Here is a 26,505-nt window from a genome sequence, read left to right as displayed (position 1 = left end):
AATAGAGGATAAGTGTGTGTAATAAAGTTGCTTCTGTATTTTAGGTTATCGTCTCCAACTGGTGCTACATTACCAAACAGCCACAGTAGTTTATGTAAGTATAATGGGTACGTGGGATGTTTATACTGTGTATAATGACAATCTGACAGAGCAATTTCAACCCTGCCTGCAGCATTTTCTTTTAACATGGGGCAGATTTATTAAGGATCACATTGAAAATGCGAATTAAAATTTTTGAATCTTTTTTTTTTTTATGATCAAAACTGTCAAATTCGACTTGGGAATTAAACAAACTCGATTAGAATTTTTAAATGAATTTGAATTAGATTTTCGAGATTTATCATACTCTGACCCTTTAAGTATTCAAATTCGACTATTCGCCACCTAATGGCAGGGGCACACAGGCAGATTGGGGGAGCTTTAATCGCCTCTTCTATTGGGCGACAATCTCCCCAAACTGCCTTCCTTCTGCTATAATGAGAAAACGGCAGCACAATGGCACTCACGGTGCTTCGATTTCTGAAGTCGCATGAAGTTGCCTCACGAGAAAACTTCGGGCAACTTTGGAAAGCGAAGTGCCGCTCGTGCATTGGCACAGGCGATTTTTCATTTTAGCAGGGGAAGGCAGTTCGGGGAGATTGTCGCCCCGAAGAAGAGGCGATTAGTCGCCAGGCGACTAAATCTCCCCGAATCTGCCCGTGTGCCCCTGCCCTAAAGCCTGCCAAATTGCTGTATAAGTCAATGGGAGAGGTCCAGTAAGCAATTTGGAGATGTTTGCAGCCTTCCTGACATTCATTTTTTTTTGATTCAGGTCTGATCGAATTCGATTAGAGTTTTCGACTCTGTAAATCTGTAAATTCGAATTTAAATTCAAATCAAGTTTGGATAATTCACAATTTGAATTTGAGAGATTTGACCAACAATTTTTTTTGAAAATTTGAATTTTCAATTTGAAATCTGCCCCTTAATGTCAATTTTATCATGGTGTGTTACTTGTAGCACTTAGAAGCCACCCACGACATGTGGAGAAGGAGGGAAGTGGAGATCACCCATGTATTAATGGACGGGAAGTTCGAAGAAGCTGCAGGCCCAAGAGTAATAGATTTGAGTCTCTGAATCAGAGTTTACTATTTGATCAGCTTGTAAATAGGTAAGTATTCATACTGGTCCATATATAATAAGGTGCCTGCTCTGAGATGTGCACATTTATATCACCAAGGATTGTTCTTTTTGTGTGCAAACATTTTATATAGGGCTGACTATTGTGGTGGTTAAACTTTTACAATGTGGCCCTTATTCTTTTTTCCAATTGGTACTGTACATTTAGTCATTTACCCATACTTGTTATACATGATTTGCCACAGTCCCTTCCCAGAGACTATTATCCCACTGTTACTATAGGCACCATCTCTCCCTACTATACCTGCTATCCCACAGTCACACTCCCTTCCCAGAGACTATTATCCCCACTGTTACTATAGACACCATCTCTCCCTACTATACCTGTTATCCTACAGTCACACTCCCTTCCCAGAGACTATTATCCCCACTGTTACTATAGGCACCATCTCTCCCTACTATACCTGCTATCCCACAGTCACACTCCCTTCCCAGAGACTATTATCCCACAGTTACTATAGGCACCATCTCTCCCTACTATACCTGCTATTCCACAGTCACACTCCCTTCCCAGAGACTATTATCCACTGTTACTATAGACACCATCTCTCCCTACTATACCTGCTATCCCACAGTCACACTCCCTTCCCAGAGACTATTATCCCACTGTTACTATAGGCACCATCTCTCCCTACTATACCTGCTATCCCACAGTCACACTCCCTTCCCAGAGACTATTATCCCACAGTTACTAAAGGCACCATCTCTCCCTACTATACCTGCTATTCCACAGTCACACTCCCTTCCCAGAGACTATTATCCACTGTTACTATAGACACCATCTCTCCCTACTATACCTGCTATCCCACAGTCACACTCCCTTCCCAGAGACTATTATCCCACAGTTACTATAGGCACCATCTCTCCCTACTATACCTGCTATTCCACAGTCACACTCCCTTCCCAGAGACTATTATCCACTGTTACTATAGACACCATCTCTCCCTACTATACCTGCTATCCCACAGTCACACTCCCTTCCCAGAGGCTATTATCCCACTGTTACTATAGGCACCATCTCTCCCTACTATACCTGCTATCCCACAGTCACACTCCCTTCCCAGAGGCTATTATCCACTGTTAATATAGACACCATCTCTCCCTACTATACCTGCTATTCCACAGTCACACTCCCTTCCCAGAGACTATTATCCACTGTTACTATAGGCACCATCTCTCCCTACTATACCTGCTATCACACAGTCACACTCCCTTCCCAGAGACTATTATCCACTGTTACTATAGGCACCATCTCTCCCTACTATACCTGCAATCCTACAGATGTAGATTCCCTACATCCATGAACATATAAATGTAGTTCTGTAGGACCACACTGTCACCAAAGCACATCATTGGATTGCATTTAGATTGATTTGATGTTCAAGGTTGCAAATTATTACTACTATACTCCTTGTTTTGTACTCGTTCCTTGAGTACAATAACAATGCTTCGGAACACCCTCTCTTCAGAGTTGTTGGATATCTACATATTGCTTCTGTGGGATATAATAACTTTAGAGAAATTGTAAATTCAATTTAGTCCATTCATTTTGAACGAGCTCAATCTTAGATGTGTCCTTGATATGGCATGTTTCCCAAGGAACAGGATAAATTTATATTTTGTTAGCAAAATTATTCACAAGCCTTCACCACCCTCTAGTACTCTGCAAAATGTCTGCTCTTTATTATGCACACTGTTTAATAATGTTCCAGAGTGTATAGTCTGCACCATCAAGAATTTCCAAAACTTGGCACCAATGTGTATAACATTTGATAACATTCATGTGGCTGAACACCAGACTAATTCTAAAATTCAGTTCATACTGTTATTTACTTATTGCCTCTCTGTCTAAATAGAATCTCATCTCCTTGAAAATGAGTTTAAATCAGAAGTTTATCCTGATTTTGTCCTGGCAATCTATAGAAATGCCTCATTACTGCACATTATGATGATCGTGTTGTACACTGAATACAGAAATATATATTGGCTAATTGCTCCATAGCCAGATCAGTGATGACTTTCATACACGTCTCACTCCTGACATGTAAAGCATCAGTGGTCCTTTATCTGATATATACTCCAGTTTTCACAGACAGGTACAGGTAAGGGATTCGATATCTGGAAACCCGTATATCCAGAAAGCTTTGAATAACTGAAAGGCCATGTCCTATAGACTTAACTTTATCCAAATAATCCAAATTTTTAAAAATAATTTCCTTTTTCTCTGTAATAATAAAACCTTTCCTTATACTTGATCCAAAGTAAGATATAATTAACTGTCTATTTTTTTAAGGGGGATTTTAGTTAGAGATGCACCTGTCCTAAGCAACATTTCAGCTGATCATCCATATTTATTTAGCGTGATTTCAAAGTTTTACTATTCTTTCTAATTCCAGCCTGCAAGTGAAAAGGCTTTCTAGGTGCCAGGGTCACTGACCCCAGCTACCAAAATAAAACCGATTTCACAATGAGCCTTTAATTCTGTTTAGTGCTTTTATTTTTGTGCTGCTCCTCTTTCTATTCAAGCACTCTATCCATCTTTCATTCTCCATTAGTAGTAAGTGTAGCTGACTTGCTCAACCATTCCAGTTCAACGTAAATATACTAATGTCTCTATATCGCATTGTAGCACTGCTGAAGCTGTATTGCAGGAAATGGACAACATCAATATCAGGCGCAGTGGCAAATCCAGAGAGGTGGAACGGCTCAGGATGTGGACAGATACTGAATTTGTAAGTTTGTGTTGCTACAAGAGACTCTTGTGTACTGCCAGTATGCACAAAATTGCATGGGAAGTGAAAGTGCATTGCCACATCTTTCCTAGGGAATGCAGAACACTTGGCACTTATTGTAGTCCCCAGTTGTTCTCTCTTTTCAAATCCGGAGAGGTTTTTTTATTCCCCACAATATTCATATAAATCTGTAACCGGCTGAAATTTAAAAAGTCACAAGTTAGGACATTAGGGGCAGATTTATCCAGGGTCGAATTGAAAATGAAGTGAAAGTGCATCGCCTCATGTCTTTCCTTAGGAACGCAGAACACTTGGCACTAATTGTAGTCGCCTGTTGTTCTCTGTTTTCAAATCTGGAGAGGTTTTTTTTCCCCCAAAAATGCATATCAATTTGTAACTGGCTGCATTTTAAGTCACAAGTCAGGACATTAGGGGGCAGATTTATCCAGAGTTGAATTGAAAATTTAGAAATTCAACTAAGGAATTATTGAAATTCGACGAGTTTTTAAAAAAAATGTAATTAGAGTTTCGAGATTTATCATATTATGGCCCTTTAAGAACTCAAATTTGACTATTTGCCACCTAAAACTTGCTGAATTGCTGTTTAAGTCAATGGGAGTGGTCCAGGGATCAATTTTGAGCTGACATTCGTTTTTTCCTGAAAAAACCCCTCAAATCGAGATTTTAAAATTCAAATCGAATTTGATTCGAGTTTTCGGTTGATTCCATTTATCTGAGTTTTAAAAACTTTATTTATTTATTTTTTTAATTAAATTTAAATTGGTCGAATTTATGGGAGTTTAAAAGTTTTAAAAACTGACATGAGTTTGAAATTTGACCTTTGATAAATGTGCCTCTAGATATCCATCTTTAACAGGTCTCTTCGTGTTTTAAGCTGGCCATAGATGCAAAGATCCGATCGTTCGAATCCTCGAATGATCAGACTTTATCGGACTTCCTCATCTCCCGACCTGCCACTAACCATTCAGATCAAATAAAGTAGAAAAAGAACAGATCAGCTGATGTTCTACCCCCGACAGCAATCGTACGAATGTTATGTCCGACAAAGCTAGTGACAGTCTCCCACTGAAAATCGTCAGATCGGTAAAACATGCAGAGATATTATCGGCAGCTGACAGAAAATTTCAAAAATCGACTGGCTGAATGGCATGACACAACAGATGTTGGGACACTCCACAAACGATATGAAAATCGTACGAATCCAGGATTCGTATGATCGGTTCTTTGCGTCTATGGCCAGCTTTAGGCTTTGGTAGCAACATGTTGCAAACTGGCCTAATGACAACCAAAACTGTTTGTTGTCAGGAGACAAATAATGACTTTCGATTGTTGTGCTTTACTGCACTGATGCACACATGCTTCAGCCAACTTCACAAGCCTGTGTGTAACCAATTGGGTTGAAGAACTAATGTAGTCGAAGTGTAAATGTGGCTTCTGTTCCATTAATTGTTTTAACGTTCTTGTGAATTAAGGAAAACATGGACATGTATTCCCGTGTTAAAAGGAGAAGAAAAAGCTTGCGTAGAAATGGCTACCCAATTAAAAACCACCACGAGGAATCCACTGAAGGCGAGGAAGAAGTGTCTGAAGGTAAGTTATCAAAATGAGTTCAATATGACTGATGAAAACTGGTAATTCCATGTAAAATAAGCAGTATAGCTGGCCTCTCCGTAGTCCCCAGTTTAAAGGGGTTGTTGAACTTTACGTTAACTTTTAGAATGATGTAGAGAGTGATATTCTGAGACGATTTGCAATTGGTTTTCATATTTTTTACTATTTGTAGTTTATCAGTCATTTAGCTTTTTATTCAAGTGCTCTCCAGTTAGCAATTTCAGCAATCTGGTTGCTAGGGTCCAAATTACCCCGGCAACCATGCATTGATTTGAACAAGAGACTGGAATATGAACAGGAGACGGACCGAATAGAAAGATGAGCAGTAAAAGGTAGCAATAAAAATAAATGTGTAGCCTTATGGAGCATTTGTTTTTTGATGGGGGTCAGTGATGCCCATTTGAAAGCTGGGTCAGAAGAAGAAGAGTCAGAAGAAGAAGGCAAATAACTTAAAAAATTAAGACCAATTGAAAAGTTGCTTAGAATTGTCCATTCTATAATATATTAATAGTTAACTTGAAGGTGAACCACCCCTTTAAAAGAAAACTTTACCCCAAAAGGAATACTTAAGCAACAGATCGTTTAAATAAAATTCAGTGGCATATTAAAGAATCTTATCAAACTGGAATATATATTTAAGTAAGTAAATATTGTCCTTTTACATCTCTTGCCTTGATCCACCATTTTGTGATGGTCCCTGTGCTGCCTCAGAGATCACTTGACCAGAAATACTGCAGCTCTAACTGTAACAGGAAGAAGTGTGGGAAGCAAAAGACACAACCCTGTCTGTTAATTGGCTCATGTGACTTAACATGTATAGTTTGTGTGCACCTCGAATCCTGCAATCCCAGGGGGCGGTCCTTATTTTTTAAAATGGCAATTTTCTATTTAGGATTACCCAATGGCACATACTATTAAAAAAATTATATTATTGTGATAATGGTTTATTTACATGAAGCAGGGTTTTACATATGAGTTGTTTATGCAATATCTTTTTATAGAGAACTATATTGTTCGGGGTATAGTTTTCCTTTAAGAGAGATCCCCATCAGCCCATCTTTATTACCACTGTGGGCCTAAAGAAAGACTTGTATGATTTGACATGGTGTAGCTCATCACTGTGAGAATGGGCCCAGGGTGTAAGGTTTTCTGGTGCTTTTTAGGAGACCTAGTCCAACACTGATCACAACTTATAACTTCCCAACTTGCACAATCACAATGGTACCTGCATCCACATTTCTGAGGTTAGACATAAAATGCTCAAATGATTTACTGCTTGATCAGAAAATAATCCTGTCTTTGCCTTATTATGTGCTAAGGCATTGTGTTTCCCTGGGGCAAATGAGGTACTGCCCTGGTTTTAGTAATAATCTGATGACTAGAGTCATGACAAATGCACACAGGCCTGGTATTCTAATGGTTATGATACCATATGTCATATTTGCCCTATTTTCTTATTTAGAACACTTTTAAAGGAGAAGGAAAAGTTAAAATTAAGTAAGCTTTATCAGAAAGGTCTATATATATACACTATTAAACCCTCAAAGTAATGCTGCTCTGAGTCCTCTGTCAAAAGAAACACCACATTACTTTCCTTCTATTGTGTACTCATGGGCTTCTGTATCAGACTTCCTGTTTCAGCTTGAACCTCCAGGGCTACGGCTTGAGCATGCTCAGTTCCTCTCTCCCTCCAATTTCTGCTGTAATCTGAGCTCAGAGCAATGCGCGAGCACGGATAGACTCGGGCAGGAAGTGATGTCACACCAAGCTAGTATGGCAGCTGCTATCCTAAACAAACCGAGACCGTGTCTTGAGCTACGTACTCGGGTATGGTAAAGCATTCTAAAGCGTAAAAATGGCATTCTAACTGTTGTGGCTGATGTATAAACTTCCTTGGTAGCTTTCCTTCTCCACACATTGATTAAATAATGTTCATTTTGTGTTGCCTTTTATTTAAAACTAAGTGCTAAAGGCTTCCCATCCAACCCAGATAAGTAGGAACAGTGAAGTAGGCCTTTAACACGTACACTCAAACAGTGGCACGCTTTGTTCATGCTCAAGCACAATTATAGACCTGACCGTGTAGCTAAAATATGATTTTGTGCTGTACAAATGTTTCCATTCCCTCTGTATCTAATCATGTTAGGACTATGGAGCCCCTGGGACAGGAAGTACAGAGCATTGAGGGACATTTGCTTCTCTATCAAACTTTTAACACTCAGAGCAACTAAATACTTGTCTTCAAAGCCTCTTTATTTGCCAGTCACTAACTTTTTTTTTTTTTTTTTTTATATTGTAATTAATTGCTAGTGATGGGGACATGGTACAGGGAGGAGGATTTGTGGCAGCTGTCAAAACACTGTGTTATACTCTGGGTTGCTGATCCCTCCCTCAGGAGTCCAGCACAGTGAACTGACAGTAGTGGGAGCGAACAGATCAAGTGATCCACCATTGTAATTCTAGTGGGGAAAGACCCTGCTTTCTCTAGCTTTTGTCTGGAAATGCTTCGTCTGAATACCAATCAGAAAATAATGAAAATATAAGTTAAATAAATAGTAATAACTGTTAATAACTTTAGTTTCTCATGTAATACAATAAATGTGTTTAATCCAGTGTTATGTTACTAGTTAAAGTAATTTTTAAGTAATGACAATATAATGTACTGTTGCCCTGCTCTGGTTAAACTGCGGTGTTTGCTTCAGAAACACTACTATAGTTCATATAAACAAGCTGCTGTGTAGCAATGGGGGAAATTGAAAAAATGCTTTATTGCACAGGTTAAATAGTGGATAACAGATAACACCATTATGTTCTACAGAGTTTATCTGCTGTGTAATCTTAGTTTTTTTTTCCTCCTTTGAATGGCTGCCCCCATTGCTACACAGCAGCTTGTTTATATAAACTATAGTAGTACTTATCTGTTATCTACTGTGTATCCTGTGCTTGACTGGCTGCCCCCATGGCTACACAACAGCTTGTTTGTATAAACTATAGTAGTACTTATCTGTTATCTACTGTGTATCCTGTGCTTGACTGGCTGCCCCCATGGCTACACAGCAGCTTGTTTATATAAACTATAGTAGAGTTTCTGAAGCAAACACACCAGTTTTACCAGTGCAGGGCAACACTGCATTATATTTGTATTACTTTCAAACACTTCAAACACTTTTTTGTTGTTACTGTTCCTTTCTTACTTATGAAGGAAGCATCTCCTGATGCTTGTTTGCTGTGTTATGTTGCTCTTTCTAGAATTGAGTAAAGAAGCATCAGGAGATGCTTCTGATGTTCTGTCCAGCCCATCCCACAGCAGGAGGGTTCTGCTAAATATGCATGATAGATACATTCCTATTAAAAGGAACACTAAAAGAATAAGTCCTTTATTTTTGTATTTGTAAGCCTGTATAGTGATTTAATAGGGGTATTTCCTTATATAGAGGCTCACCCATTATTCTGGATGTCACATGGTATAACTGCATCAGAAAAGGCAGAAACACCGCCGCCTTTTATACAACTTGTTACAGGAACCCACTTACCAAGCATCTTATTATCCAAGTTTGTCACATGTTGTTACAAGAATAATCGCATCCCACCTAGATAAGTGGAGCCCCTTATTTAAGCTGTTGTTCTGTTTTCAGAGTCCCAGGAAGAAGGGGAGGATGGAGATGAAGAAGCGGAGGTTGAAGGAGAGGAAAATGATCGGCCATATAACTTGAGGCAGAGGAAAACCGTGGAGCGATATCAAGCTCCTCCTATTGGTAATTTATCAAATCTCATTTGTGTCAAACACTCAAGGATGGTGGAAAACAATATTGGTATTTAGACACAATAAAAACTTTACTGTTTGCCTTACGTAACGGCTGCCTTTTTTTTTTTTTAACTTTCCTGCATAGTCATAGCCGTTGTAAGCTCATTTAAAAATCTCAGCTGTCAATCAAATATTGTCTGCCACTCCTCTATGCCCTGGGTATAGAGGCGGGGCAGGCAGTTACTTTCACTTTTCATTTAGCACTTCCTAGATGTCCTAGAACAGTGTCCACAAAATGGCGCCTGCCTGCTTGCTATAATTATGAATTCCCAGACTAATGTAAACACGATTCAAATCATTTATATAGTAATTAAAGTGATAAAATAGGATTTTGAATAATTTTCTTGGGTGACGGGTCCCCTTTAAATAAGACCATTTTCTGGTCCGTCCTATAATAATTATAAAAATAATAAAATCTTACCTATGGCCAGTAGATAAACCCTGGCAAAAATTTTGGCTTCTCTGGAGAGTTTGGAGGTGAATGGGTCAGAGTCTCTCTCATAATGAGGAATGTAACCTCTCTCCTCCTGATAACTGTTGTCTTTGCCATCCTTACACTTAAAATCTAAAAATTATATCCTTTATGTAAGATAACGAGGAACAGGATAATAGAAAAATGCCAACAATTCCACAAAGGAAAGTCTTGTGATGCTTAGAACTGACCAGAGAAAAAGAGCTTAAAGGACCAGTAACCTCAATATTTAAAAAAACAACTTGCGCTCCACCAGAAAAGGCGATCCATCGTACGGGGCTCGATTTCTCTTCCCTGTCTTCCTTGTATAAGATAGCCAGGGAGGAGAAATCGAGCGCCGCATGATAGATCGTCATCCTCTTGCAAGTGGTGTTTCGGTTAGTTATTTCTTAATGAAGACTTGGTGTTTTAAAAGTAACCAGTAACCTCAATATTTAAAAAAACAACTTGCGCTCCACTTCAGAAAAGGCGATCCATCGTGCAGGGCTCGATTTCTCTTTCCTGTCTTCCTTGTATAAGATAGCCAGGGAGGAGAAATCGAGCGCCGCATGATAGATCGTCATCCTCTTGCAAGTGGTGTTTCGGTTAGTTATTTCTTAATGAAGACTCTGTGTTTTAAAAGTTTAATTTGTCTTTGTGTTTTTTTTTTTCCGTTCTATACTAGCTTGAACAGAATTTTGAATATATGGTGTCAGGGTTTTGTCGCTGCAGAAATTGCAAGCTTGCGACTGGAAAATTATCCAGCCTTGCACACGGGGAGCATGTGGGTATTGTTCAAAGTTGGGATTCAGCAGCCTGTCGATACTTTGACATGAATCAGCCATATTGTTTGCAATGAATCAGCCATATTGTTTGCTAAGACCTTTTCTAAATGATGTTTTTAGAGCCAGCACATCAACGGAAGAGACAGAGCACTTTGTTCGATACCCATCGATCTCCTGCACGAAGAAGCCATATCAGGTATTTGTCCTCTTGTTTTATGTAATTATACTTCACTATGGCTGCTGCCATAATAAACAAAGGCCTAACTAATGTTCCTTATTGGCTTGCATATATTACAGATCCCAGTGCACGCCAACATACTTTAAAATAAGGTTAACCTTTCTAAGCAGAAGAACATCAGAGCAGCCTTTCTTTCTCCTGACAACTTCCTTGACTACTTGGTGGTCAGATTGGTCTGAAACTGACCATCAGGTGGTGCTGTTGTAACAAAATGTTATCATTAACAGTACATGTATCCCTTAATATCGTGGAATAAAAACCAAAATAAATAATGAAGCACCCTCGTCAATTTTACATACACTTATTTTAAAGCTTTACTTATCCTTTAAAGCATTCTGGGAGCACACTGGCTCTTATCCAGACAGGCTTAAAGAGGTGGTTCACCTTTAAGATAACTTTTAGTATGTTCAAGAATGGCCAATTCTAAGCAACTTCTAAATTGCTCTTCATTGTTTATTTTTTATAGTTATAAATATTTGCCTTATTCTTCTGATTCTTTTCAGCTTTCAATTGGGGTTCACTGACCCCATCTTAAAATAAATGCTCTGTAAGGCTACACATATATTGTTAATGCGTCCTTTTATTACTCCTCTTTCTATTCAGACCCTCACCTATTCATATTCCAGTCTCTTAGTCAAATCAGTGCATGGTAACTAGGGTTATTTGGACCCTAGCAACCAGATGGCTGAAACCAGAGACCTGCTGAATAAAAAGCTAAATAACTCAAAAACCACAAATAAAAAAAAAAATGAAAACCAATTGCAAATTGTCTCAGAATATCACTCACTACATCATACTAACCGTTAATTTAAAGGGGGGCCACCCCTTTAAGTTGTAGCTGCTGCTTGTTGAATTCCCTGCTGCTACCTGCTATATATTAATCTGCATGTGCAAATTGGTAGATTGTGTGTAGCAACGGTATGGAATGTTTATTGGGCTGGATGGTGTCCAGCGCAAGATCATCCTCCCCTTTCTATGCTTCATTTGATTTGATCCTGCAGCTTGGGCTGGAGGCATTGAACACATGTTTACTAGGGCTGAATTCACGCTACCATATAAAATGTAATTTCTGAACCAATAAGTGTATTTATTTAGTTGTAATATTGGTGTGTAGGTGCATCTCAGGTCATTTTGCCTGGTCATGTGCTTTCAGATAGAGCCAGCACTTTAGGATGGAACTGCTTTCTGGCAGGCTGTTATTTCTCCTACTCAACTTAACTGAATGTGTCTCAGTGGGACCTGGATTTTACTATTGAGTGCTGTTCTTAGATCTACCAGGCAGCTGTAATCTTGTGTTAGGGAGCTGTTATCTGGTTACCTTCCCATTGTTCTGTTGTTAGGCTGCTGGGGGGAAAGGGAGGGGGTGATATCACTCCAACTTGCAGTACAGCAGTAAAGAGTGACTGAAGTTATCAGAGCACAAGTCACATGACTCGGGGCAGCTGGAAAACTGACAATATGTCTAGCCACATGTCAGATTTCAAAATTAAGTATAAAAAAAATCTGTTTGCTCTTTTGAGAAACCGATTTGAGTGCAGAATTCTGCTGGAGAAGCACTATTAACTGATACAATTTGATTTTTTTTTTCCCCATGACAGTGTCCCTTTAATTATACTATGCAGATATCAGTCGGGCCTGTTTTGGCTGTGTTGACTACCCATGAATGTCCATGAACTGCAATGGAAAATGTATATAGGGTTTACTTTCCCATTAATAGAACAATCGGTATCAACTTTCCTTTTGAATTTCTTTTTTTTTTTTTGTTTTCCCTACATTCAGGAGACTGAAAGAAACAGGCTTAAAGGGGTCGGCAACAAAGAAAAAGGGGTGTTCTGTTTTTAGTTTGGCCACATTAGATTGCCAGGAGCAATTCTATCTGAGGAAGTTTGTCTAGACTGTTTAATTCAGCCATTTCCAAACAAGCTGTTCTGTGATTTGTCTCTGAGTCCAAATCCTTGTTGTGTAAATTATAGATGTTGAAATCAAGTACTGCGCCTCCAGCGTGAATTCATTGTGTCAGGCTCAGGGGTTCGTCACTTTGGTTCAATTAGAGCCTCTCTGAAAGAGTCAATAACGAATGTTTCCTTTGAAATCATTTCACTAGAGCTAGAATCCATTCCCCTGTTTCACTGCCTTGTAGGAATTAGACTGTTTTTTTTTTCTTTTTGCCGTGACAATTAATGTGCAGAAAACATTTCTGAAAACTTTTAATGAGAACCTAATGGAAAATAACTTCTTTGACTTAACGAAAGCCATTTGTTAGGCAGGACAATACAGTCTGAAACTAACAAAGGCTAAGCCTGATACAGGTATGGGACCTGTTATCTGGAAATCTGGGTAAGGGAATCTTTCTTTAATTTGGATCGTCATACCTTAAGTCAGCTAGAAAATCATGTAAACGTTAAACTGATTAGGCTGGTTTAGCTTCCAATAAGGATTAATTATATCTTAGTTGGGATCTAGTACAAGCTACTGTTTTATTATTACTGAGAAAAAGGAAATAATTTTTAAAAATTTAGATTATTTCATTATAATGGAGTCTATGGGAGACCGTCGTTCCTTAATTTGGAGCTGGCTGGATAACGGGTTTCCGGATAACTTATCACATACCTGTATATTGACGACTGTCCGTGTCTAAACTTATTCACAGACTTTTCTCAAACAGGGAATCGGAGTCATAGGGTTAAAGGGTGCCTTAAATCTAACACATTTCACAAGTATTCTACCGTTTCTAGTTCTACTGCTTACTTTAAATTCTGGACCGGTTATACAGAATGTTCGGGAGCGGTTATCCAGAATGTTCGGGGCCAGTTATCCAGAATTAGGGATGCACCGAATCCAGGATTTGGTTAGTGATTCGGCCTTTTTCAGCAGAATTCAGATTCGGCCGAAGCCTTCTTCCCAGCCGAACCGAATCCTAATTTGCATATGCAAATTAGGGGCAGGGAGGGAAATTTAGTGACTTTTTGTCACAAAACAAAGAAATAAAAATTTTTCCCCTTACCACCCATAATTTGCATATGCAAATTAGGATTTGGTTCGGTATTCGGCTGAAGGATTCGCAAAGGATTCGGGGGTTCGGCCGAATCCAAAATAGTGGATTCGGTGCATCCCTATCCAGAATGCTCTGGACCGGTTAGCCAGGATGCTCGGGGACTGGTTAGCCAGGATGCCTGGGACCTGGAGCTTTCTGGATAACATATCTTTCCGTAATTTGGATCTCCATACCTTACGTCTACTAGAAAATCATGTAAACATTAAATAAACCCAATAGGCTGGTTTTTGCTTCCAATAAGGATTAATTACATTTTATTTTGGATCAAATACAAGCTACTGTTTTATTATTATAAAAATTTGGATTTTTGGATAAAAAGGAGTCTATGTGAGACAGGCATCCCATATCCCTTAATTTGGAGCTTTCTGAGTAATGAGGTTCCGGATAATGGATCCCATACCTGTTTATGCTATGCTATAAAAGAAGCTTGTTTAATATGCTGCACTGGGTATTCTGAACCAGTGCTCTCCAGTGGATAATGCTAGAATGACTGTGTGACTTTGCCAAGCCATAATTGTGTAACTAAGCATCTTGTACCCATGAGTGTACACTTGTGTAGAAGTTTAGTTTATTGTGTAATATATTCTGTGTCCATAATTGGTCACTATTCGGTCCCTAGTCAATATAAGACTTGCTCTTGCTTGCAGAATCTCCACCGTACAGTTGCCTATTCTGTAATATGCTTTATGATCAGGTGAAAATCATTTATTGGCTTAAAATGGAACGTGGTCTCCTGGTAGCATTGTTGCCATTACTTGTAGCCTGCTAGGATGTCTAATAATTTTATTGATTTTTCTAATCTTTATTTCCTTCCTAGGAGAAAGAAACATGCAATACACAGCAGTGACACAACCTCCTCTTCAGACGAAGAACGGTTTGAAAGGAGGAAATCCAAAAGCATGGCCAAAGCAAGAAATAGGTATCTGTGCAAGATTCATGGCTTCCAGTTACATTGATGTAAAGTACATGTTTCTAAACTACAGCTCTCAGCACCCAAAGGTCAGGGCCAGATGATGTTGGATCTTTGCTGCTCCACTGCCTTTTCTGCTCCTGCTCTGCCTGCACACAAAAGGGTTGATTCCGCTTGGGTGACGGCAGACGCTGTGAATTTCGGTGCCAAAATGCTTAATTTTGCGCAGAAATCCGCCCATAGTTGAAAAAACCAAGGGGAGCTGCAGGGCAGTGGGTTCCCCAGTGTAATGATGTCTGGCCTTAGCCATTTACTAGTTTTTATAAATTGCTGGTTATTCTTTGAAGCAGGCACTCCAAAAAGGCAAACTTCCACCGGGCATAGTTTTCAAAGTGAAAAACTAGTTTATTGTATCCACAGCCTTACGCGTTTCGTGTTAACAAACACTTAATCATAGGCTAACGATAAAGAGTCTTTCCCAAATATTTAAACAAAAGTGCACCAATCAAAATAAAACATCAATCAACAAAAGAAACAATTGTAAAGCATCAATTAGTAAGAGAACCAATTGTTAAGCTTGCCCAAATGCACCAATCACTGTCCAGGTTTTTTTGTGGGTGTGGTTAAAAATTACACCCTTAACATTCTTTTAGGTGACATATTAGTACACAGGAGGTGATATGGTGCCATGTTTATTCACACAAGGTGCAAAATTGGATACAAGATAAAATAAATATAGCAATCTATATTAGAATAAAAATGGATATATACCGTACATAGATATGTGTAGAAAAGGCATATAAAAATTAGAAAAATAAATTGCAGGTTATTGTAGTTGGCAGCAGTCAATACCATCTATCAATATCACTGTGGACGAAGAACAAAGTTAAACATTACTTTCCCTCTCATGGTGAGCAAGGTTTTCTGCGTCGGAGTCTAAACTGGCCCTTGTTCACTATTCCTTTATTTACAAATGAAATGTGTGATTGGGGGCCAATACTAGTTACTTGGCCAGTTAAACTTCATTACATTCGCATTGATTGACTAGAGCAGAAATGTTGGCTGGCCATCAGCTTCCCATTAGTACCAGTGCTTCACTTAAAGGAGAACCAAAATTTTAAAATGAATGTGGCTAAAAAATGGCATATTTTATAGTGAACTTATTGCTGCAGGCTAAAGTTTCAGCTTGTCAATAGCAGCAATGATCCAGGACTTCAAACTTGTCACAGGGGGTCACCATCTTGGAAAGTGTCTGTGACACTCACATGCTCAGTGGGCTCTGATTGGCTGTTGAGAAGCTAAGCTTAGGGCTCGTCACTAATTATCCAGCAGAAAATGAGCTTCCCCTGTAATATAAGCTGATGCTACAGGTTTGCTGATTATTAAATTCTGATGTTAATTGCACTGGTTTCTGTGCTGCCATGTAGTAATTATGTGTATTAATTACTAATCAGCCTTATATTGTGACATTTCTATTCTATGTGTACTGTATATTGTGAGTGGGTCCCTAAGCTCAGTAAGTGACAGCAGCACAGAGCATGTGCAGTGAATCAGTAGAAAAGAAGATGGGGAGCTACTGGGGCATCTTTGGAGACACAGATCTTTACTTCTAGGCAGTGGTTACCTTGGGATGATATAGAAACCCGAAATATATTGTAAAACATTTCTAGCTACTTCGTTAATAAAGCTTTAGTTCTCTTTTAAGAACTGCACTCTGATTAGTAAGTCCTCCGATCAGCTGGATCAGTTCAATGTGTCTGATCTTGTGTGTAGGAATACATGTTTAAAAGGGAACTTAAGTTCCATTAATGTTCACTGTTGTTCTGAAAGTAGAAAACACAGTAATAAACTCAGATGGAGTAACCAAATAGGTGCAACATTTGCTCCAGATTTAGAAACACATCGTAACCATTGGGAGGCTAGCTTTTAAACAGCAGACTGGTAAACTCTGCTTTCTATATTGGATTCTTTGAGCTGATAAAACTGGAGAAAACTTTGTACAGGTATGGGACCTGTTATCCAGAATGGCAACTCTATTACTGCATTTATGTTTTAATTGTTGTGCAGAAAGCACAAATAATCATAACAGCAGGAAGTGGAGAGAGATGTTGCTGCTGGTATGTCGCATACTAGCTGACCTGCTGCATTTGCAGATTACCCTTTTAAATCTGTCAAATCCCCAAACCAAATGTTATCCATTGATAGTATATTGGTTATGATCATTGGGCCTCCCATAGTTTTTATGTTGCTTGTAGAGACAGGAAATAGAATGCAACTTTACCTACATTTTCAGGTTTAGTGCAAGAAGTATCACAAACTGTAAATATTTCCTAAGCAATAGGCAAACAAGAATGCCCAGCTCAAGTCCCATTTATTGAGCTCATGTTAAAAAAGGAGGGTATACTGCTGCTTAAAGGTGTGACGCATGTAAAAGCAAAAAAATAAAATCCCATTTTTACTTTCTTTAACCTGTCTCCAACCTTTATTAAAAAATGTGTACTGTTTTTATAAGAAACCTGACTGTATTCAGTGAAATTCTCCCTTCATTTACTGCTGTGGATAGGAATTGTCAGACGGTCCCTAACTGCTGAGCAGGGAAACAATCATGGTCCCTAACTGCTGAGCAGGGAAACAATCATAATTATGAACAGCAGGGGGAGCCCCCGCCTTACTTCCCAGCCATGCAGAACTCAAGCAGCTTTGTTTGTTTCGCTGTAGAGCAGTCTGCTACTTTGTAGATATTTGTGTTGGATTTTATTTTTGCCTTTACTGTTTCCAACTCCAGCTGCAGGGACAAAGAGCCATGGAGACAGATTTAAACAGATAAATTGGGATTCTATTTGGAGGATTATTTTGCTGCAGCCACTGGTTCTGCAGAGTGGAGAAAGTTTGTATTAAACAATACAAAAACTATAAAATCCACATTAGATTACATGACAACACAACCCAGTGCAGTCTGTATATTCTGATTATTAATCAGTCTTACTGTATCGGCTTCTGGCAGATATTATTTGACTTGTGCTGTTTTAATAATTTGACAATCCTTAAGCAGCCCAGACCACACTGAGCATGTGCACAGTCTTGGTCTTGCAGAGATGTTTAACAAAGTTACAAGATGGTGACCCCCTGTGGCCAACTTTGAAACCATAAATCATTTGTTTGATTAGGCTTGTGGTGCAGTAAGTTTATGTTTAGTCAACAAAATACAGCATTTCTAGCCTTATTCTATTTTAGACTTTCCTTCCCATTTATGGAAAGTTTGACCCCTTATACATGGTCCAAAGAATTCCAGATAATCACATACCTTTACCAAATACTGAATTACCTGATTGACAAAGCGATAATGCTTTTTTACTTTGATCTTCCTGTTACTGTAATTTTACCAGTGTATTCTGCATTGAGCATTGTCTGTGTCTTGCAGGTGCTTGCCAATGAACCTTCGAGCAGAGGATTTAGCTAGCGGAATACTGCGTGAGCGTGTAAAGGTTGGAGCCAGCCTGGCTGATGTAGATCCAATGAGCTTAGATAGATCAGTGAGTATTCCTTAATACAATCAATACTTTATCAAGGTCAGATTTCTTAAAGGGGTTGTTCACTTTTTAACTTTTTAGTATGATGTAGAGAGTGATATTCTTTGACAATTTGCAATTGTTTTTTTATTATTTGTGGATTGTGAGTTATTTAGCAGCTCTCTAGTTTGCAATTCATTTCAGCAGTCTGGTTGCCAGGGTCCAGATTATCCTAGCAACCATGCATTGATATGAATAAGGGACTTGAATATGTGTAGGAGAGGGTCTGAATAGAAAATGGAGGAATTAAAAGTAGCAATAACAATACATATGTAGCCTTACAGAGCATTTGTTTTTTAGATTAGTGATCCCATTTAAAAGCTGGAAGTTAAAGGTAAATAATTAAAGGAGACATAAAGGATAAATAAAAAAAACCTCATTTTGTAGGCAGTGATGTATACTATATGGTGCTGCTTTAGGTATAAATTAATATTGTCTTTAAAAAGGGACCCTTTACTGGAACTCCCTATAGATGTTCACTGGTCCATGTCTGTTTCAAGTGAAGGGTGGGCGTGTCCCTGCCAGAAGCACAGTAAGAGGGGGACAGCCAATCACAGCCTTCAGTCTCACAAGCAAAGACAGGCTTCAGTTCCCTATCAGGTCCTGCTAGCTGCTGATTGGTTCCTGTCATACAGTGCAGTGAGCTGAGTGCCACCGGCTCCCCTACACACCGTGGGAAAGGAGGCAGTGGGAAGTGCAGCAGATGGGTGGGACTAGTAGGGTTTTTGCAGAAATAACCAGAAACACAACTTTTTAAGTTGCTTAGAATTAGCCGTTCTACAACAATTTGAACTTAATGGTGAAACACCCCTTTAAAAAATGGTGTAATTCAGGAAGGAAATGATTTTACGCCTTTGTTGCTCCTAGTCTACAGGACTTTGTACCCCATAATGCCTCTCGTTCACAGAGTGTAATGTGGAAGCTTAGCAACACCAAGGAAACAATGTGCAAATTGTATAAGTACTGGGTATGTAGAGATCCAGAAGTCATTAGTTGGCTTTAGCCCCTAACTGTCTCATGTTAAGGTCTGTGGCTGGTTGAGCAGGGGCTCCAATTAACTCGGGCTTTGACAGACTAGTCTCTGTGTGAGAATATTCAAGATATATTGATCTTTTGGAGGATGTTATGGAAATATATATTTAAAATAAGTTTTGTTAATGGGTTTTGTATTGGATTCACTATACCTCCTGTCTGTTTCTAGGTGCGATTTGATCGGGTGGGTGGACTCAGTGAACACATTTATGCATTAAAAGAAATGGTTGTATTTCCCCTTTTGTATCCTGAAATATTTGAGAAGTTCCGAATACAACCACCGAGGTAAGAGCAGTTCTTTTTCTGCATGTTTATGGGCATTTAGGGCCATGCTTAAAGAGATGCTGACACTAGAAAATAACTTTTTCTTTTTTGTATTTGTCATAACATTGTCTTTGAATGCTATTTATAATTTTGCCATAAATGTACAGTATTTGTGTGTTGCTAACTGACAGACTGAGAAGAGACAGTTAAATTGTCAAAAAAGTCAGGTTTAGGGACTGCTTACAAAATCAGAACTAACAGCGAACATGACCCATAGGCAACTTTTAATGCAGATTATTATTTTGAAAATAAAATTTTTGGTGTCAGTATCACTTTAAGGAGAAAATGTCATCACAATATCAGCAGCTTAATCACAGGGGCTTACTCCGCATATTCACCTGCTAGCACTCCTGCAGCAATATGGCCGCCAGCTAGCTTCATCTGCCTGGGGAGACTTCCTGTTTGTGTATAGTGGATGAGAAAATTCAGAGGAGAAGCAGCATCGAGCATAAAGACAAATGGGGGTGGGGGGCAGTTACTGTGAGGTCACCAAGCATTACTTAAGGTGGCCATACACGGGCCGATAAAAGCTGCCGACAGACTGTCGGCAGCTTATTGGCCCGTGTATGGGGGCCCCCGACGGGCTTCCCCGATCGAGATCTGGCCGAAAGTCGGCCAGATCTCGATCGGATGGGACAGAAAATCCCGTCGGATCGCGGCCGCATCTGTTCGTTGATGCGGTCCCGCGATCCGACCGCCCGTTTGCCGAATGCTAGGATCCGATCGTTGGGCCCTAGGGCCCACGATCGGATCTGCCCGATATTGCCCACCTCAAGGTGGGCATATCGGAGGGAGATCCGCTCGTTTGGGGACATCGCCAAACGAGCAGATCTATCCATGTATGGCCACCTTTAGACCAAACGAGATTAAGACTGAGAATTAATTGCTGTTATAGAAGGGCAATGGCACACAAGGTTTGTCACCCACAGGCGGTAATTTACAAGTTATCCAGTATCTGGGTGTGAATAATTATTTACAGCCAATGAGAGAGTAAGGGTAATTGTCCCGCTATAGAGACCTTCAGGGAAGAGGGCGGGGGATGCACCGAATCCAGGATTCGGTTTGGAATTCAGCCTTTTTCATCAGAATTCTGACTAATCCTTCTGCCTGGCCGAACCTAATCCTAATTTGCATATGCAAATTAAGGGCAGAAGGGAAATTGCATGCCTTTTTGTAACAAAACAAGGAAGTAAAAAGTTTTCCCCTTCCCACCCCTAATTTGCATATGCAAATTAGGATTTGGTTCGGTATTCGGCCAAATCTTTTGCAAAGGTTTTGAGTGTTCAGCCAAATCCAAAATAGTGGATTTGGTACATCCCTAAAGAAAACACAGCATTGTTGAGTTCCCTGGTTTAGGATCTCATGTGCGACACTACTTGATTTCAGACCACAATGTAAAAATGTTAATGACGTCACGGAAGTTGGAGGGCGGGTAAATAAACAGGCTTGCACAGAGGCTGAAGTTGGACGGATGGAGGGATGCAGGCTAAATTTCAACCTGAACCCGTCCACAGCCCAAAACAGTGTACAGAAGTCTGCCTGAACCTGCACAACCCATGGGCTTTGTGCCCAGCCCACACATCACTACAGAGCGGGTCTCTATTCTGTAAGATAAAATGAATGAGAGTAAGAGAAAGTATCTGGCACTCTTTCAGTGGTTCCTCACAAGATCATGTCCTGCAAGATAACCAGGAAATATTTACAGCCAATGAGAGAGTGAGGGGTAAGTGTCCTGTGAGGTAAAATCAGTGAGAAAGTAGGTTGCCTCCAGGCCAGTATTTTACCTGCCTGGCCAGTAAAAATTATCCCTGATACCAATGTTCTTAAGAGAGACGAAGGTTAAAAACCTAGGGAGGCATTTTTTAAAATTTCCCCCCAGGAGAGGTGGCAACCCTATGAGAGAGAGAGGAAAAGGGTTATATTCTTAACATTGGAGACAAACCTCACCAGTGATGTTGCCCGTAGCAACCAATCAGATCTTTGCTTTTGTTGCCTAAGGGTGACTGTTGAAATTTAGTTGCTGATTGGTTGCTATGGGCAACATCACTGGTGATGTTTGTCTCCATTGTTAATAAAAATGCACCCAAGCATCCTGTAAGGTATCCAGGAAGAATCAGTAAACATTAGGAGAGAAGGAAAGTTACCTGTAAGGTAACAACGAAGAATCGGTAGACATTGAAAAAAGAGAGAGAGAAAGTTACCTGTGAGGTAACCAGGAAGGATTGTAAACATTGAAAACTATACCCCTCAAACAATGTAGGTCTCTATAAAAAGATATTGCATAAAGCAGCTCATATGTGAAACCCTGCTTCTTGTAAATAAACCATTTTCATAATAATATACTTTTTTAGTAGTATGTGCCATTGGCTAATCATAAATAGAAAACCGCCACTTAAAAATGAAGGCCGCCCCCTGGGATTGTATGATTCATGGTTCACAGACGCAAACCAAACAAACCATACATGTTAGGTCACATGAGCCAATTTACAGACAGAGTTCTGCCTTTTGCTTCCTCACTTCTTCCTGTTACAGTTAGAGCTGTAGTATTTCTGGTCAGGAGATCTCTGAGGCAGCAGACAGACCATCACAAAATGGGGGTTCAAGGCAAGAGATGTAAAAGGACAATATTTACTTAAATATATATTACAGTTTGGTAAGATTCTTTAATATGCCACTTAATATGATAAAATCTGTTGCTTTCAACAGTATTCATTTTGTGGGTAATAGTTTTCTTTAAGAGTGAATGTTACCTGTGAGGTAACCAGAATTATTGTGAACATTAGGAGAGGAGAACAAACAAGGGAAAGTTGTGCTCACCACTAATTTTTAAAACCATTAGGCGGGGGTGCAACGAGGCTGTGACCACAAAATACATATAGACAAATACAAAAGTCCTCTGTCTTAAATATATTGATAATGGGTTGAGTGCAGAGACATTTTGTGCATACTGCTACTGAAAAATGCCTTGCCCTTTAAACAAAACAGGGATTGTTTGTCCATATATTGCAATATATTTAAGATGGCCAACTATGTCAGTCATCCCATATCTGGCCAGTCCTACTCTCAAACTGCATCTGACTCATTAAGAATTCTATATAAAGCAGCTAGTAAGTTGCAGTTAAAACTTGGTCCCTTTGTAAAATGTTTAATGAAGCAATGGAATTCTTAATGAATGTCCATGTTGTAGCTCCCACCCTTCCCAGATATAGTCAGGTGATCCCACTGGTGTCTAATATAAGGGCAACCAAGTTTGGGAGTTTTACTTTGAAAGCAGCAAGTAAGTTGCAGGTAAAACTTCTTCCCTGTGTAAAATGTATTATGAAGCAATAGAATTCTTAATGAATCCGATTAAAATTAAGCGTAGGACTGGCCAGATATGGGATGACTTTGACGTAGTTGGCAGCTTAAATATATTGCAATATATGGACAAACAATCCCTGTTTTGTTTAAAGGGTAAACAGCTAAAGGGCTGTGGTTGCCTTGGTTTGGTACAGAAGCACAAAACATGTACAACATTTCTAGCTACTTCTTTAGTTAAGCTTTAGTTCTCCTTTAATATTTCATCTGTTAGCCTGGAATGGGGGGGGGTGTTGAGAGGGGGGTGGCTCCAGATATTACATTTTGCATGAATACATGAGTTGGATTCATCATCGTTCGAATCTGTTGTTATGACCTTGATCATTTTCACTTGTGAGTCATTTTCTGGCTCTCTTCTCCACTACACGATCAGCAGAGGACAGTAAAATACTGGGAGGATTATTAGGCTGAGTAATGACCAAATGGGGGAAGCCAAACAGCAAATTTACAACCACACTTGTGGCCTTCCAAGGAATCTGGGAGTTACAGTTAGGGAAGCACCGAATCCAGGATTCGGATTCGGCCGAATCCTTCTGCCCGGCCGAACTGGATCAGAATTATAATTTGCATATGCAAATTAGGGACAGGGAGGGAAATTGCGTGACCTTTTGTCACAAAACAAGGAAGTAAAAAAGGTTTCCCCCTTCCCATCCCTAATTTGCATATGCAAATTAGGATTCGGCCGAATCGTTCGCGAAGGATTCAGGGGTTCGGCCGAATCCAAAATAGTGAATTCGGTGCATCCCTAGTAATAGTTAAGCAACAGTTTTGGGGGGAAAAACACAAGTTGTGCAGAACTGGTTGTTTTCTCGGGTGGGATTAGAAAGCAAAGCCACTCTGTTTTTGTTTTGAGTCTGCGGTGCAAATGGGTTCATGTAAGACTGGGTTATTAACCTACTCCCCATCAATCTTGATGTATCAAAGGTATTTTCTGTGCCCTCACAATCTGAAGCCAGGAAATAGCCTAAATAACGGTACAGGTTATCATGTCTGTTAAGGCAAATGCTTAAAGGAGTTGTTCACCTTTGCGTTAACTTTTAGTACAACGTAGAGAGTGATATTCTGAGACAATTTTCGATTGGTTTTCATTTTTTATTTGTGGTTTTTGAGCTATTTAGCTTTTTAGGCAGTAGCTCTGCAGTTTGTAATTTCAGCAGTCTGCTTGTTGGGGGTCCAAATTCCCCTAGCAACCATGCACTGATTTCAATAAGAGACTGTAATATGAATAGGAGAGGCCTGAATAGAAAGATGAGTAATAAAAAGCAGCAATAACAATACATTTGTAGCCTTACAGAGCATTTGCTTTTTTAGATGTCGTCTTTAACCCATTTCGGAAGAAAATGGCAAATGATTAAAGAACGAATAATAATGAAGACCAATTGAAAATTACTTCGAATTAGTCATTCTATAACATACAGTAATAAATCGCATTTAAACTGCATTTTGGCGCACGGGTAAATGTGAACCGTGAAGGCTGCTGTCTAATTCTTTTAAAGGGGTGGTTCACCTTTAAAGTAATGTTATAGAACGGGCAATTCTAAGCAACTTTTCAATTGGTTTTCATTATTTATTTTTTATTTTATAGTTATTGGTCTTTTTCTTCTGATTCTTTGCAGCTTTCAAATGGGGGTCGCTGTCCCCTTCTAAAAAAACTAATAATTTGTAAGGCTGCAAATGTATTGTTATTGTTACTTTTTATTATTGATCCTTCTATTCAGACTCTCTCCTTCTATTCCAGTCTCTTAGTCAAATCAATGCATGGTTTCTAGGGAAATTTGGGCCCAAGTTACCAGATTGCTTAAAATGCAAATTTGAAGAGCTGCTGAATAAAAAGCTAAATAACTCAAAAACCTTAAATAATAAAAATGAAAACAGATTGCAAATTATCTCAAGACTATCACTCTCTACATCATACTAAAAGTTATCTCAAAGGTGAACAACCCCTTTAAGGGAGGTCATCCCTTTTCAAATGAAACAAATCCGATAAATAATGCAGTCTGATCGGAAATACATTTTAGAATTTATTTTTAAACTAAACACAGGAAAATAAAGTGACATTACTCCATGCTTACACAGTTTAGATTTAATAGCGTCTTCCCTGTAGATGGCAGTATTGTTATTTGTTTCATGTTATACCAAGATTTTGGGAAATCTGAGAACAAAAAACTGAGAAAAAAAATAGCTGAATAGGTTTGTAAAGATATTTTCACTTATGCCCCTATTTACTCGTGCTTTAGGTAAAGACATACCTCCCACGGCCTTTTCGGAGTGTATACAACAATAAATAATGATGACCAATTGAAAAGTTGCTTAGAATTAGCCATTCTATAAGCTACTAAAAGTTAAAGGTGAACCACCCCTATAATTAGTAAGCATTGTCTTCCTAGGTATTTGTTTAAGCCTTTATTGCCAGGGAAAGAAAAATGAGCCCCAAACTCCACTTTTTTTGAGAAGAACTGCAAGGGTAAATGATTTATAATTAATCCTTATTGGAAGCAAAACCAGCCTATTGGGGTTATTTGATGTTTATAGGATTTTCTGGTAGACTTAAAGGGGTTGTTCACCTTTAAATTAAATTTTAGTATGATGTAAATATTGATATTCTGAGACAATTTGCAATTGTTTTTTATTTATTATTTGTGGTTTTTGAGTTATTTAGCTTTTTATTCAGCAGCTCTCCAGTTTGCAATTTCAGCCATCTGGTTGCTAGCGTCCAAATTCCCCCAGCAACCATGGATTGATTTGAATGAGAGACTGGTGTATGAAAAGGGTAGTTATAAAAAAACAAATGCTCTGTAAGGCTACAATTTTCTAGTTATTGATACTTTTTATATGTGGTCTGTGACCCCTATTTGAAATCTGAAAAAAGTTAGAAGGCAAATAATGGAAAAACTTTAAAATGAATTAATAAAGACCAATTGAAAAGTTGCTTAGAATGAGCCATTCTATAATGTATTAAAATGTAACTTAAATGTGAACCACCCCTTTAAGATATGAAGATCCTAATTATGGAAAGATCTGTTATCCAGAAAACCCCAGGTCCCAAGCATTCTGGATAACTGGTCCCATACCTTTACATGGAAATTACTTTAAGCAATGACCTTTAACTTTTTTCTTTTGTAATTTCTGCAGAGGTTGTTTGTTCTACGGCCCCCCTGGTACAGGCAAAACTCTAGTTGCAAGAGCTCTCGCCAATGAATGCAGCCAAGGAGATAAGAAGGTTTCTTTCTTTATGCGCAAAGGGGCCGACTGCCTGAGCAAATGGGTTGGCGAATCAGAACGACAGCTACGTCTTTTGTTTGACCAAGTAGGTTTTTTTTCTTTTTCTTTTTTTCTTTGTTAATCTAAATGTACTACTAAATGCTGTCCCATTAGGGCAAAACCTTTGAAAACTGCATTTGGACTTTGTGTTGTAGAAAGGCTTGTAGGCAACTAC

At 39.0% G+C, this 26,505-nt stretch overlaps 1 protein-coding gene across 4 annotated transcripts in view; it reads left to right on the top strand.

Moving 5' to 3' along the window:
• Positions 1-26,505, top strand: part of atad2b.L (ATPase family, AAA domain containing 2B L homeolog) — a 120,030-nt gene that overhangs the window by 19,694 nt on the left and 73,831 nt on the right. For all 4 annotated transcript variants that reach the window (XM_018261584.2, XM_018261583.2, XM_018261582.2 and 1 more), the window contains 10 exon segments: positions 45-94; positions 1,000-1,150; positions 3,809-3,911; positions 5,405-5,522; positions 9,179-9,298; positions 10,705-10,780; positions 14,695-14,796; positions 18,209-18,320; positions 19,558-19,673; positions 26,202-26,376. In XM_018261584.2, coding sequence (XP_018117073.1) covers positions 45-94; positions 1,000-1,150; positions 3,809-3,911; positions 5,405-5,522; positions 9,179-9,298; positions 10,705-10,780; positions 14,695-14,796; positions 18,209-18,320; positions 19,558-19,673; positions 26,202-26,376 — 1,123 coding nt within the window.

The sequence above is a fragment of the Xenopus laevis genome, chromosome 5L (assembly GCF_017654675.1).
Source record: "Xenopus laevis strain J_2021 chromosome 5L, Xenopus_laevis_v10.1, whole genome shotgun sequence".
Taxonomy (NCBI): Eukaryota; Metazoa; Chordata; class Amphibia; order Anura; family Pipidae; genus Xenopus; species Xenopus laevis.
The sequence above is the reverse complement of the archived record's forward strand: the minus strand, read 5'-3'. Positions and strand labels throughout refer to the sequence as shown.